We start from the raw sequence: 13,799 nt of genomic DNA, 5'->3' as shown, positions 1-13,799 counted from the left end.
AATATTTAAAAAAACAAATTTTCGATTAGAAGGATATAATTACATATTGGAACATAGTTTTTAATTCCAAACAACTTTTTTTTATAAAAATTTTCGATGTTGTGAAATATAAAGGTACTTTACTCTTGAGTGAAATTCATATTTTTTGACATACCTCGTAAAAAATTAACAAAATTTGATATTTGATGGTTGTATCTTATGTTATATACGATGTAGAGTATTTTATAAGGAATAACTTTTTTTCGTAAAACTGATATTAAAAAAGTTATCAAAAGGTTCCAAGTTACGCAGACATACTGTATAAGAGCTAAAAAAAATTTTTTTTGTTGAACATTTATTATTACTGAAGCTTATTATTTATTGTATTTTAGGTAAGCTTTGCAGCAAAAAGTTTTGATCACTCTGTATATACATTTTTTCAGCTGGTAATTTTCGGTTTTTGTATTACATTTTTGTTATCTTTCTTAGTTTTCTCAAAAAGAAATTGTTTATTTCATTTTTAAACTAAAATAATTCAGTGTTTTTTAAAAACTACATCCCAATCTTTAAAAAAATAGCAAAAAAATTGTATTATATATATATATATATATTCAAACTTGAGTAATACCGTCTTAAAGTGGTGGGAATTCTGTAAAACTACGAAGTTTTCAAAAATTACATTTTTTGAGACATCGTATTATTTGAATTAAATTTTTGAGATTTTTTTTTTAATGAAACATCGTTTAGTTAGATGATTGAGAGGTAAGTTGTGCAAATTTGAGAGTTTTGTAAGTAAAATTGTATTAGTTACACATTTTTAAATCATTTTTAAACAAAATTCATGTAAGGCTCACTTTCAGCCCACACCGTACTTATGTCCATACATATTATTTCTTTTTATTACAACCATAAGATAGCTTATTTCATCTTCTTTCATATCCAATTTGTAAATTTTCTTTTGATCAATTAGTTAAAGAATTACATTAAAAAAATTCAACCGTGCACTTCTTCCAACGCTAGTTTACAGTGCGCCAATGTGTGTGTGAAGGGTGACTTTAGCGTTATAAATAAAAAATTACAGAAGCTACATATTTAATTTTAGAAAAATCTTTATAAAAGGTTTTTTTTGTAAATTTTTCTGAATTTTTCAATGGTCAAGTCAGTTTTTTTCCAATAATTATATTTACGGAGTTATTTAAAAAAACATCTAACTTCGCTGTTCATTTGTTTAATAAAAAATGAAGCACCCACTTCTCGAGTAGAACTTTTTGATATGTTGTTTATTAAACATTTTTTAATGAAATTACAAAAAGTTTTATCTTGTTTGATTTTTTCCGAAGTGAAAATCTAAATGCACTCCCCTAGTTATGTTTTGGTAAATATGATACGTAGATTAAATAATAATATTAATAAAAACTCCCTCCCTAATGAAAATAAATACCCCCTCTGTGGCTCAGTGGTAAGAGCGCCTACCTTTGGACCGAAAGGTCCGAATCGCAGTGAGTTCGAATCTCACCAGGGTCAGAAATTTTTCGTTTATTATAAATTAATAAATGAAAATAGTTTCTGTCCTTGTGGGATCGGTACTCGTCGGAGGGACCGCAGACGTTCGGATACAATTAGCGTCTCTTTACAAAGACAATGACGTCGACTTTGCAAAGTAACAAGACACTTACTCAACACACACACTACACATGACACTAAAGCACGAACAATTAATTTTTTTTAAAGAAACAATTATGTATGGCTCAATTAGTTAGTAATATTTTGAAGAATGGTGTAGATACGCATGTTTCATTAAGAGGAAACCGTAGCGATCAACAGGTAGCAAAAACGCGTTCCAAGATTGCGGCTGTAATTTTCAATATTTTTTCGAGATATTTGGCACACGTATTCGTAATATAATAAAGAATGGCGGTACAGAGCCCAATTTGAAAAATATATTAATATGTGGAAATTACTCTGTAATTAAATACAATATTAAAAAACGAGCCTGTACCGCCATTAAGAAGAACAAAAAAATACACTTTCTTCAAATAAACTTTTTTATCCGATGCCTAGATTTTGTGTCATTTTGGAACTACTAAAATTTTTTATTTCATTAGTAGTTCCAAAATGACACAAAATCTAGGCATCGGATAAAAAAGTTTATTTGAAGAAAGTGTATTTTTTTGTTCTTCTTATTGGCGGTACAGGCTGGTTTTTTTAATATTGTATTTAATTACAGAGTAATTTCCACATACAGTAAAACCTCGATATAACGGACTAATAGGGGGGACGGGATGTCCGTTAAAGCCGAAAGTCCGTTATATATAAATAGGTCAATCAAAATCAATAAAAAAATTAATTTTGAAAATATGTACCTGCTGTAATTAGATACAGTATACACATCTGTACATTAAAAAGGTAGGTATTATTAAGTTTTGTTTGCTTTTTTTTACTTTATCTACTTCATCTAAAAACTTTATACAATATTCTCGTTTGGTTGCCAAAATTATTCACTGGTCTATGGGTTGAATAAGCGATGTATGTTTTGGTAAAAACATACAATCAAAGTTGCCATCTTCTGAATGTCGAATATTTTTAGGGAGATAAGCAGGAGCGTTAGTCTAAAATCAATAAACATTTCACCTATTTGGCGGTATTTCCTGTTCCTTTTGTTGAAATTTTTTCACTGCAGGTACAAATTCTTTAAAAAATCAGTTTTTGAAAATATCTATGGTGAACCATGCCTTATTAGAGGTATAATATGAAACGAGAAGATGATGCATTATATATCTTTAACAACTCTAGGTTTACCAGATTTGACAACAATTATACTGTGCCAAAATCCTGTACTTGTTGATTTTTCTTCCAGAATCAGATTTTTTATATTTTTTTGCATGCAAAATTTGTTAACATTTGATCGGATTTTTTGTCCGTTATATCCGAAGTCCGTTAAATAGAGGTCCGTTCTATCGAGGTTTTACTGTATTAATATATTTTTCAAATTGGGCTCTGTACCGCCATTCTTTATTATATTACGAATACGTGTGCCAAATATCTCGAAAAAATATTCAAAATTACAGCTGCAATCTTGGAACGCGTTTTCGCTACCTGTTGATCGCTACTGTTTCACCTTAAATCTGATAAACAAAATAAGCGAAATAAATCAGTTTGAAACAATATAAAATTTGAAATATAAGCGAAAGCGAATAATCTAACTATTAAAATTTTATAAAAAGTGGTAGGTAGTGATATGACTCTGGAGTTTATTTTTTTTTGTTTTTAAGGTATGTAAATTTAAGCTACAATAATGTCACAAAAATTTCTTGTCTGTTCCATCAAAAATGATTTTAATTTCTTTTTAAAAAGAAGAACATTCTCAGTATTTTTAATATCACTGAGGATATGATTGTATATTTTCGGGGCTAGAAATAAAAAACTTCTTTGGCAGAAGGACTTTGTCATTTTCGGGACAATATAGAGGTGTTTGTTTCTAGTATCATGTTCATGTGATTGCTGTCTGTTTTCATGGTGTGATATTTTGAAGACACACAAAGAAAGTATAACTGTTTCAAGTCAAATATATTACTCTCTCTATATAATCTATCTGTAGAGTAAGTGTATGGTTAGACATAATAATTTTCAAAAATCTTCTTTGTATAATTTCTAGTGGGAGAATGTGTGTTTTCAGGGCGCTTCCCCAAGCCAGTATACCATAACGGAGATGACTTTCTACTAGTCCGTAATATAGTGTGCGAGGTATATATTAGGTGTGTGTTTTTTGAGATGTTTAAATTTATATGGGATAAACTGTAGCTTTTTGATTATATATTTAATGTGACAGTCCCATTTTAGATGTGTGTCTATTAAAACACCTAGATATTTAACATTTGTTACAGGTTTAATATAAAAATTTTTGTTTATTAAGTGATATTTGAAGGGGTTTGAAAAGATCAGTGGTCAAGTTAGAGTTAAATATTGGTAGATAAACAGTTTTCTTAAAATTTACTGTTAGTATTTTGTAGTCAAACCATTCTTTTATTAGTTTTAGATCATATTCTGCTTTTGTTTTTAAGTCATACCAGTACTCAGCATCATATATAATAGCAGTATCATCAGCAAACCCAATTATATGCCCTGTACTCTGCAGTGAAAATAATCCATTTATATATAGATTAAACAGGACAGGACCCAATACTGTTCCCTGTGGCACTCCATATGTTATACCTTCTTTGCTCGCTTATTACTTCGGATATCCTTACTACCCGTTGTCTCTCAGAGAGGTAACTTCTAAATAATTGTAAACAGTTGTGCTTAAACTCTTGACAGCCTTTGAGATGTGGGTATACAGACGACGTAGATGGCTGGACAAAACAACACAACTGCTCAATATAATAATGAGACGCAAGCTGGAATACTTCGGTCACATTATGAAACACCCTGAAAAATATATTTTACAACTGATCATTCAGGGAAAGATCCAAGGTAAACGTGGACCTGGTAGAAGAAGAACATCATGGCTGAAAAATCTAAGGCAATGGTATGGAAAATCTACTACATCGTTATTCAGAGCTGCTGTCAATAAAATCACGATAGCGAATATGGTAGCCAACATGATATCCAACGATCGATAACGGTCATGGAACTATAATAAGAAGATAATGTTTTAAAGTATAAAAGTAATATAAAAAGCTTTAAAATTAGACTTTGTAGAACTCTGTAGCATATGAAATAAGGTAGTTATGATGAAAATAGGGTCGGTTAGTAATTTTTTCGCAAGAAGAAACCACCATACTCTTGCTATTTCAAATTTGCTTACACAAAACTACCGAAGATACGCAAAATTTGCGATATAACAGTATTTTTTGTAAAAACTCCCAACTTTTTGTTATCTAGCAATTTTTTTGTATCTTTTATAGTTTTGTACTTATTCTTGTGATATCTTCTTTTTTATGAAGTCACGTTTTTCATATTTATTTTACAATATTCAAAGATTGGTGCAAATTCAAGGTTTTCATTTTAATAAAAAAATATTTATATATAAACAAAAGATGTTACATGAATATTATAAAAACCAGTGGTGTACTGAGCATGGTTCCGCGGGTTCCATGGAACCAGGGCCCGGGCCCCGCCGGTCCCGCTCTAACGCGCTTTTTGCTTCTTTTGTTTCTAATTTGTTTAGGACATTTTGAACTACACAAGTACACACTACGAAATGTAACTGCTTAATACATTTTAATTTTTGTGTAGGTATTTATAAATAAAAAAAAATTCCTATTCGTCAAAAAATTTTAAAACCGAATTTATTATGAAACACAGAGAACGCTATTGTAAGGTTCCTTCGTTTTACTTGCTAAACAAAGCACTTGTCTCAACACTACCTGTTTAAAGAATAACCGCCGGTGCCTGCCTAAACACGTGCTAACACAAACACTTGATCTGATCCATGAGTAAAGTTGTAAACTGCAAAGTTGCAGTAACAGTAATTCGGAAACAGATATTCAATGCAAGTTTTATACAGTGGATCATAAAAATAATCCCAAGATGCTCGATGCTCCTTTTGTTCGTATTTATAGCACCATCATAACACTGCATAAATAAAGACAATTATAGTGGTAAGGATAATAAGGATCAAAATATAGACACTAATTTATTTTTAAGAAAATCTTGTCGTTTTATTGATATCAACTTCACCGATCCAAGGTTTTTTTGATATTTTTTTATGTAAGGGTTTTATCTCCCTAGAAATTTGTATGTAATTATTTAACTTATTAAAATAAATGTATCATATGCAATTTGAGAATCTATTTTGTTGATATAAAAATTTCATTCCAATGTTTATTTTTAAAAGCTGTAGTAGTTTTCCGGTATTGGTTTTTAATTTATTATGATTGGAGATTTAGATGTAGAAAATTTTTCAGTTTTATTATTTATAAAAACGGCTGGCCTAAAGTGATCAGTCATGTTAGTATGAAAAACGATAGGATTAATATTAATTTATTGCTTTAATGTCCATTCACTCACGGTAAAATATTGCATAACCTTCAAATCAAAAAAATTTAAAGAACGGCTTGCATAGACATGAAATTTGGCATACACATAGCTAATAAGTCAAAGAAAAAAAGTGATATTATGCCGATGTGTGCTTTTGCCCAGGGAGTAACTTTCGCCCTTTCTCGGGGTGAAAAAATATACGTTCAAGATAAGTCCCGAATTTAATAAACTAACTAATTCTAAGCAACTTTAGTTCCATAGATTGTTTTCACTAGTCAATACTTTTCGAGTTATTTGCGAAATAAAAAAAACACATTTTCAGGCGCTTTTTCGCAAAAGTAGGTATTTTATTAAAAAAATACTCTTAGCAAAAATATAGTTTATAAAAAAGTGAAATAAATGGAATATATAATATAAAGACTGTAGACCCGTATATAGAAGCAGAGTTGTAGCTAATAAAAAGTAAGTTCTTACTCGTCAAATTCCAAATTGAATATTTCAACGAGAAGTAACCAAAAAATCTAGCAATTTTCGCGGGTAGACTGATTTTAACTTCTTTTTTAATTATTTAAAAAAGCTTTATTTTGCTTTTTTAAAAAAGTTTCTAACATGAAAATTAAGTAAGTTACGATCAAAATATTGTTGGTCCCTTTTTTTTGTTGGTAACAAAAATCGTGAAAATCACCCTCTAATTAGGGTGTGGAATGAAATTAATCGTTACCGCTTCACAAATTAGCTTATTTATGTATTTTTTATAAGATCTGTAAGATTCATTGCTTCACATTGCTTATTTTTGAAAAGGCTGTAGTTAAATGGGCTAAACGAGTGTACACAAATTTTGAATAGCCCTACCTTAACCAATTTTTGTTCTCAGGAAAACAAAAAGTTCAAAATATTTACGATAGCAAAACCTATATTTGTTCACTGGTTGAGATTTTTAATATCACCAATAATTTTTAAGTTATTTAAAAAAAAATTTCATAATTAAAAAACAATTTTTATTCAATCAATTTTTTTCAAAAATGAGATCTTTGAACCGATAAAACTTACAGATCATATAAACAATACATAGGCAAGTCAAGTAACTTTTGAAGCGGTAACGATTAGTTTCATTTGAGATGCTAATTAGGTGGTGGTTTTTACGTTTTTTTTACAAAGAAAAGGGACCAACTTTGTTTTGAGCGTACCTTGTTTATTTTTGATGCTAGAAACTTAAAAAAAAACAGAAATTCAGCTTTTTAAACACTTTAAAAAAGGTGTGATGAGTTAAAATATTAGATTTGGAATTTGACGAATAAGAACCTACTTTTCATTACCTACGACTCTGCTCCTACTGGGTATACAAAGGACTTTTTGATATTTCCGAAAATCCGTCTAGAAATGTAATTTTTTTGTTGAAAAATGAACATATTCACTCACAAATAACTCAAAAAGTATTGACTAGTGAAAACAATTTATGGAACTAAAGTTGCTTAGAATTAGTTAAGTTTATTAAATTCCGGACTTATCTTGAACGTGTGTTTTTCACCCCCGAGAAGGGGTGAAACTCACCCCCGGACAAAATCACACATCGGCACAATATAATTTTTTTCTTTGACATGTTAGCTACTATGTTAATGCCAAATTTCATGTCAATCAAAAACTGTGAGTAAAATGAACTATAAATAGCTTGAGTTTTTATAAAAAATGTATGATGCATTTTATGATATGTGGTGATTTATATTCAATGTTTAAAAAACTTTTGATATACAATGTGTGGTTTTATTGGACAGGCGGGCCCGCATCCCAACTGTAACCAGGGCCCGCTGATATATCAGTATTACTACTTATTATATTACTATTAATATTAAATTTTGTTTCAGGTATTACCACCCTAAAATGATATCAATGTGCACAAATCCAGTCTAACTTAATTTCACAATATTCTTCAATCCACATATTTTCAATATGTCTGAGTCAACTCCAATCTGTCGGTGTCGAGTTCTTTACCTTGGTTCCAGCGTGCCACAACAAACCAAGGATGGTTTACAAGGAATCCAAGAACCTCTACAAGAGCTTTATCCTGATCAAGGAGCAACCGGAGCCAAGGGGATCGATTCTTGGTTAAGCGTGTGGTCGAACGGAATTCTATTAGAAAACGTGGATGAAAATCATAAGAAAATAACGAGGTTTTTCCCAATTGAGAGCTTGCATTATTGTGCTGCCGTTAGGTAAGTTATAAAGAAAGGGCCTAGCCGGGTAAGATGATGAAAACTGCCCCCAACTCGATTCGAATTCCATATAGGACACCGTTTAGCATATATAGTGAAACTCACTTTCCGAAATTTTTAGCACCCTAGGTGGTCATGTGACCCACCTAGAGCCTAATTAGGGTTTTTATGTTTTTATTTTTTATCTCAGCCGCATCGAGAACTAGCGAAAAACTTTAAATAAAAAAGTTGTAAGCTTTAAAAAGTTCTACCCGATTTTTTTTATTTTTGGCGGGAAATTTAAGTTTTAGACCGATTTTAAAATTTTAAATGAGTATAAAAAAATAACTAAGACATTCGTTTTCACGAAAAAAATATATAACGTGTATTTTTGCATAATGTTTCACCTTGAATTTTTTCAAATTTTTAAAATTAGTGAAACGCACCTTAAAAAATAAATAACCGTATTTTTTCGTTTTTTTTTTTCGTTTTTTGATACAATTTTATACATATTTTTCAAAAAAGGTAACACCGTCACTCTAATAGCTAAAAAACTGAAAAATAATTGGGGTTTGCTTAATAAAAAAAATTTGTAACGCCATCCATTTTCAAGATACAGGGCGTTGAAGAAAACAAAATTTTACACATTTTTTACGATTTTGCCGAAACTACTGGCAACATTGTAATAAAACTTTGCGGGTTTTAAGAGGTAGTTATTGTGCATGTTTTGACATACAATTAAGGATTTGATATTCATCATTGGCCCGCATAGTGGTAATGGTCTGAACTTAAAAAAAAAAAGATAGTACGCCACTGACATATTTCAAATTAACAATAATTTTTGAATTCTTCGTTCAATTTGCGATAAAAAACTATCTTCTCATTTTTTCATACGACGCGCCGTTGTGCTGCAAAAAATAAAAGATCTTAATGCTTCCAAAGTATTCGAATTAGTTTTTATAATGGATGTACGAGTTTTATGTATGTAGATGTAGAAACTACTAGAAGTTCGAATACTTTGTAAGGGTTAAGATGTTTTATTTTTTTGAATAAAAATGGCGCGTCGTATGAAAAAATAGGAAAATAGATTTTTTGTCACAAATTGAACGAGGAATTCAAAAACGATTGTTAACTTGAAATATGTCAGTGGCGTACTATCTTTTTTCTTTAAAAAGTTCAGACTATTAGCCCTATGCGCGCCAATGATAAATAGAAAATTCTTAATTGTATGTCAAAAAATGCACAACTACCTCTTAAAACTTGCCAAATTTTATTACAATGTTGCCAGTAGATTCGGCAAAATCGTAAAAAATGTGTAATATTTTGTTTTCTTCAACGAAAATTTTTGTATCTTGAAAATGGATGGCATTACAAAAAAAATTTATTAAACAAACCCCAATTATTTTTCAGTTCTTTACCTATTATAGTGACGGTGTTACCTTTTTTGAAAAATATGTATAAAATTGTATAAAAAACGAAAGAAAAACCGAAAAAATGCGGTTTTTTATTTTTAAAGGTGCGTTTCACAAATTTTAAAAATTTGAAAAAACTCAAGGTGAAACATTATGCAAAAATACACGTCATATATTTTTTTCATGAAAACGAATGTTTTCCGCCAAAATAAATTTCCCGCCAAAAATTAAAAAAAGAAATTTTTTCGGACAGATCTTTTTAAAGCTTGCAACTTTTTTATTTAAAGTTTTTCGTTAGTTCTCGATGCGGCCGAGATAAAAAATAAAAACATAGAAACCCTAATCAGGATCTAGGTGGGTCACATGACCACCTAGGGGGCTAAAAATTTCAGAAAGTGGGTTTCACTATATATGCTAAACGGTGACCTATATGGAATTCGAATCGAGTTGGGGGCAGTTTTCATCATCTTACCAGGCTAGGCCCTTTTATTACCATTACATAGTACAAAGTAACAAACATCAATAATTATTATTGCTCTTATAATTATTTCAATATCACTAACTTTTGAAATTGTTGGCTAGAGTAACAATACATACATACAGGGTGGGGCATTACTGTGACAAAGCCCACTACCTCGTTTGTCGTAAACGATACGAACAAAAGTTATTTAGGTAAAAGTTGGGGCACAGATAGAACCATTACTTAAAAATATTTTCAAATATACAGGGCCACCCGTATTGATAGGGTAACACAAACTTGTTTTTTTTTTTAAACGGAACACCCTATATATTTTTACATTTTTGGATTCTCCTCGATGTCTTCTTTCTTAGAATATTGGGTTTTGTAATATTATACGAGGTAGCTTAAAAGATAATTACGTTTTTTGTTAATTTCGTAGCAACATTAACACCCTGAAAATTGTAGTGTTTTGGCTTCAAAATTTCTATTTATGTTCAAACGATTTTTAATATAGACTACTATTGTTAAACACTATTAATATGGCGAAATGTTTAATTTTAGGATACAAGGTTGGTCGAAACTCGGAATGATTATTTTCTGAGTTTTTTTAGACACGGATTATAAGAACGGCCGTACTAATATGCAGATCCTCAGTGACACTAAGGATTACATTTACTTCCTTTTTTTCACTTACAATAGTTTTTGTTGGATCAGATTTATCGTAATCTAAATGTCCCGTCCGTTGAAACCGTTCTAGTATACTTTCAAAAGTTTATCTTCGTAATTGTTTATCAGGGAATTATTGATGAAAAATTCTTATTGGTAGTAGTACATTTTTGTTATGCTCTCCTAGCACAAACACCATTTTAATCAGTTCCTCATTAGAAAAATTCATATTGGTAATGGTAAAAAAGCAACTGGAACTATAAAAATAGTATGATGTCAAATATTTAAGCAAATTTAATGTCATAGCCAACTAGTTTTAAACAAAAACTCAGGATTTTATATTTTGGAAAAAAGCTGCGATAGTGCATTAGGTGATCTTGTTAAACCTTTTACCAGATTTTGAACTATTGCCTTCCAACATAAACAGTAGGGTGGGCCGAAAAAATATTTTTTTATCCGATCGAAACGGGGTAGGTTTTAAAAGTTGCATTTGGGGTCCTAAAAGAAAACTGCAAAATATTTTTGCTGAAAAAAAATATCTTCAGTTTGCGCATTTGACTTAAAATTTCAGTTTTTTTGGTAAAAAGTAACTTTTTGGAAATAATTTTGTACACATTAAGAAATGACATAGAATGACCGGGTAGCGTTATATATGTTTGTTAACACTAATAGAATAACCCCAAACAGTTTCATTTGACTTATGCAACATCTTCAGTGTGCGCAAGAACCACCAATTTACGTGATTTTAAGGTTAAATACAATATTTTTATAACACTTACCTTTTCTAATATTTGAAGTCTAGTTGTTTTGAAAAGTCTACAGTCAGCTTTTTTCTGTACATTTATCGACGAAAATTTATCATTATTTATGCAACTCTTCGCTAGTTCATAATGAACTATCCAGGACTCACCACGAGGAGGTGGTTGCATGTCGAGTCCCACCCGTGCCCTCCCTTCCACCCAACCATGAGAGCACGTTGTTCTTTTTGCTTAGGCTTTGAACTCTTTCTTAGAGTCAAACTTAGGCCGTATTGCTCTGTCAAATAGTCTAGTTCTGATTATTTCATCCCTTTTCTTTTCATCGCACACTTATAGTGCTGATCGTGTGACTTCTTTTACTGCTCTTTCAACAGCTTGAGTATGTGTCGGTAATTTTCCCAGCACACCTTCTGCAATAATATCTGACACGCCGTCAATCAATATTCTGTTGAGGTCCTCTTCTGATAGATGCATGGTAACAGGGGGCTCAGTTACATCCATAAACTCCCATTCAATTAAATCTACGTATTCTTTGGCAGAAAAATTTATTTTAGGAATTTCAAAAATTCGAACTCTTTCTCTGTCGTTTTTTCTTCTGGCTTTTAATATTCGTCCCACCGCAAGCTGACGAATGTGTTCCTTGTCATCGTAGAGCATTGGCACAAGCATATTTTCGGGGTGTGCGAAGTATGCATTATTTTTAATGCACTTATGAATCACTTTCTTTTGTTCGTGTGACATATATGATGAAAAGTCCAGCATTTTCCAAAGGTTGCTTGAACCATCCTTCAGTTTGTGATTGCATTTGATAGTGAACCAGCTTGGAGCATAAACTAAGGCAACATATTTGGCTAAATCTTTCAACTGATCTGATGGTGAACTAGATGCAATGTACAATCGGAGTACACGATTGGCAGTTGTCACCCACCGTGCATGATTCAACTTTCCAGGACTTCTATCCCAAAATCCTGGTGGTGATTCTCCTTTAGTAACTATTCTGCATATGTCGTATAAATATTTCTGATCCATACTCAAATCTACTTTGTTTGTGCGATGAAAAGAAAAGGGATGAAATAATCAGAACTAGACTATTTGAAAGAGCAATGCGGCCTAAGTTTGACTCTAAGAAAGAGTTCAAAGCCTAAGCAAAAAGAACAACGTGCTTTCATGGTTGGATGGAAGGGAGGGCACGAGTGGGACTCGACATGCAACCACCTCCTCGTGGTGAGTCCTGGGTAGTTCATTATGAACTAGCGAAGAGTTGCATAAATGGTGATATATTTTCCTCGATAAATGTACAGAAAAAAGTTGACTGTAGACTTTTCAAAACAACTAGACTTCAAATATTAGAAAAGGTAAGTGGTATAAAAATATTGTATTTAACTTTAAAATCATGTAAATTGGTGGTTCTTGCGCACACTGAAGATGTTGCATAAGACAAATGAAACTGTTTGGGGTTTTTCTATTAGTGTTAACAAACATATATAACGCTACCCGGTCATTCTATCTCATTTCTTAATGTGTACAAAATTATTTCCAAAAAGTTACTTTTTACCAAAAAAACTGAAATTTTAAGTCAAATGCGCAGACTGAAGATATTTTTTTTCAGCAAAAGTATTTTGCAGTTTTCTTTTAGGATCCCAAATGCAACTTTTAAAACCTACCCCGTTTCGATCGGATAAAAAAATATTTTTTCGGCCCACCCTAATAAACAGGTTGAAAAATGCATAAATAACTTTTGTTTATGTAGATAGAAGCTTTTCGATGTATAAACATTTATACACAGATAAAGCATAATATTTTAATTGCAAATTGTTAAAAACAAATTATTGTCAATTGTTTTGATATCGATAACACTAGTTTGTAAAATTGCTTATCTACTACGTACGTATGGTTCATTCCACCAACATACGACTGTTTTGGATTATCGCGACAATGAATATTTCAGTGTGCAACATAAGATGTACGAAAGTAAATGGCTCTAATAATAATTATTCCAATAAGCAGCAATATAATTTGCAATTTATTTTCGTTCTTCATATTTTGCACAATAAAATATTCGTTGTCGAAATAATCCAACACAGTCGTATATTCGTGGAATAGGGTATATGTATGGTTATTATACTTCTGAAAATATTGTTATTTTGAATACAAAAATAAACAAATGCAAAATTTTATTTCAATCTTACTGCAGTGTTAGTCTATATAAAAAACACGACTTGTTAAATACTATTAAGTCATTTTAAATTACTATTATTATATGATTTTACGCATTATTACGCATATATTTTATAAATTTTTGAATATCTGCGTCAATTTTGTGCATATATATGCGACTATTTGCTCTGTTTTCTCT

At 31.0% G+C, this 13,799-nt stretch overlaps 1 protein-coding gene across 1 annotated transcript in view; it reads left to right on the top strand.

Annotated features, from left to right (window-relative positions):
• The window catches only part of LOC114335866 (uncharacterized), a 128,688-nt gene that overhangs the window by 64,747 nt on the left and 50,142 nt on the right, over positions 1-13,799 (top strand). Inside the window, exon 2 of the mRNA XM_028286153.2 lies at positions 7,821-8,168. Within this exon, the coding sequence (XP_028141954.1) occupies positions 7,906-8,168 (263 nt within the window). The 5' untranslated portion in view covers positions 7,821-7,905. The remainder of the gene's footprint in view (positions 1-7,820; positions 8,169-13,799) is intronic.

Source organism: Diabrotica virgifera, chromosome 2 (genome assembly GCF_917563875.1).
Source record: "Diabrotica virgifera virgifera chromosome 2, PGI_DIABVI_V3a".
NCBI classification, from domain to species: domain Eukaryota; kingdom Metazoa; phylum Arthropoda; class Insecta; order Coleoptera; family Chrysomelidae; genus Diabrotica; species Diabrotica virgifera.
The sequence above is the reverse complement of the archived record's forward strand: the minus strand, read 5'-3'. Positions and strand labels throughout refer to the sequence as shown.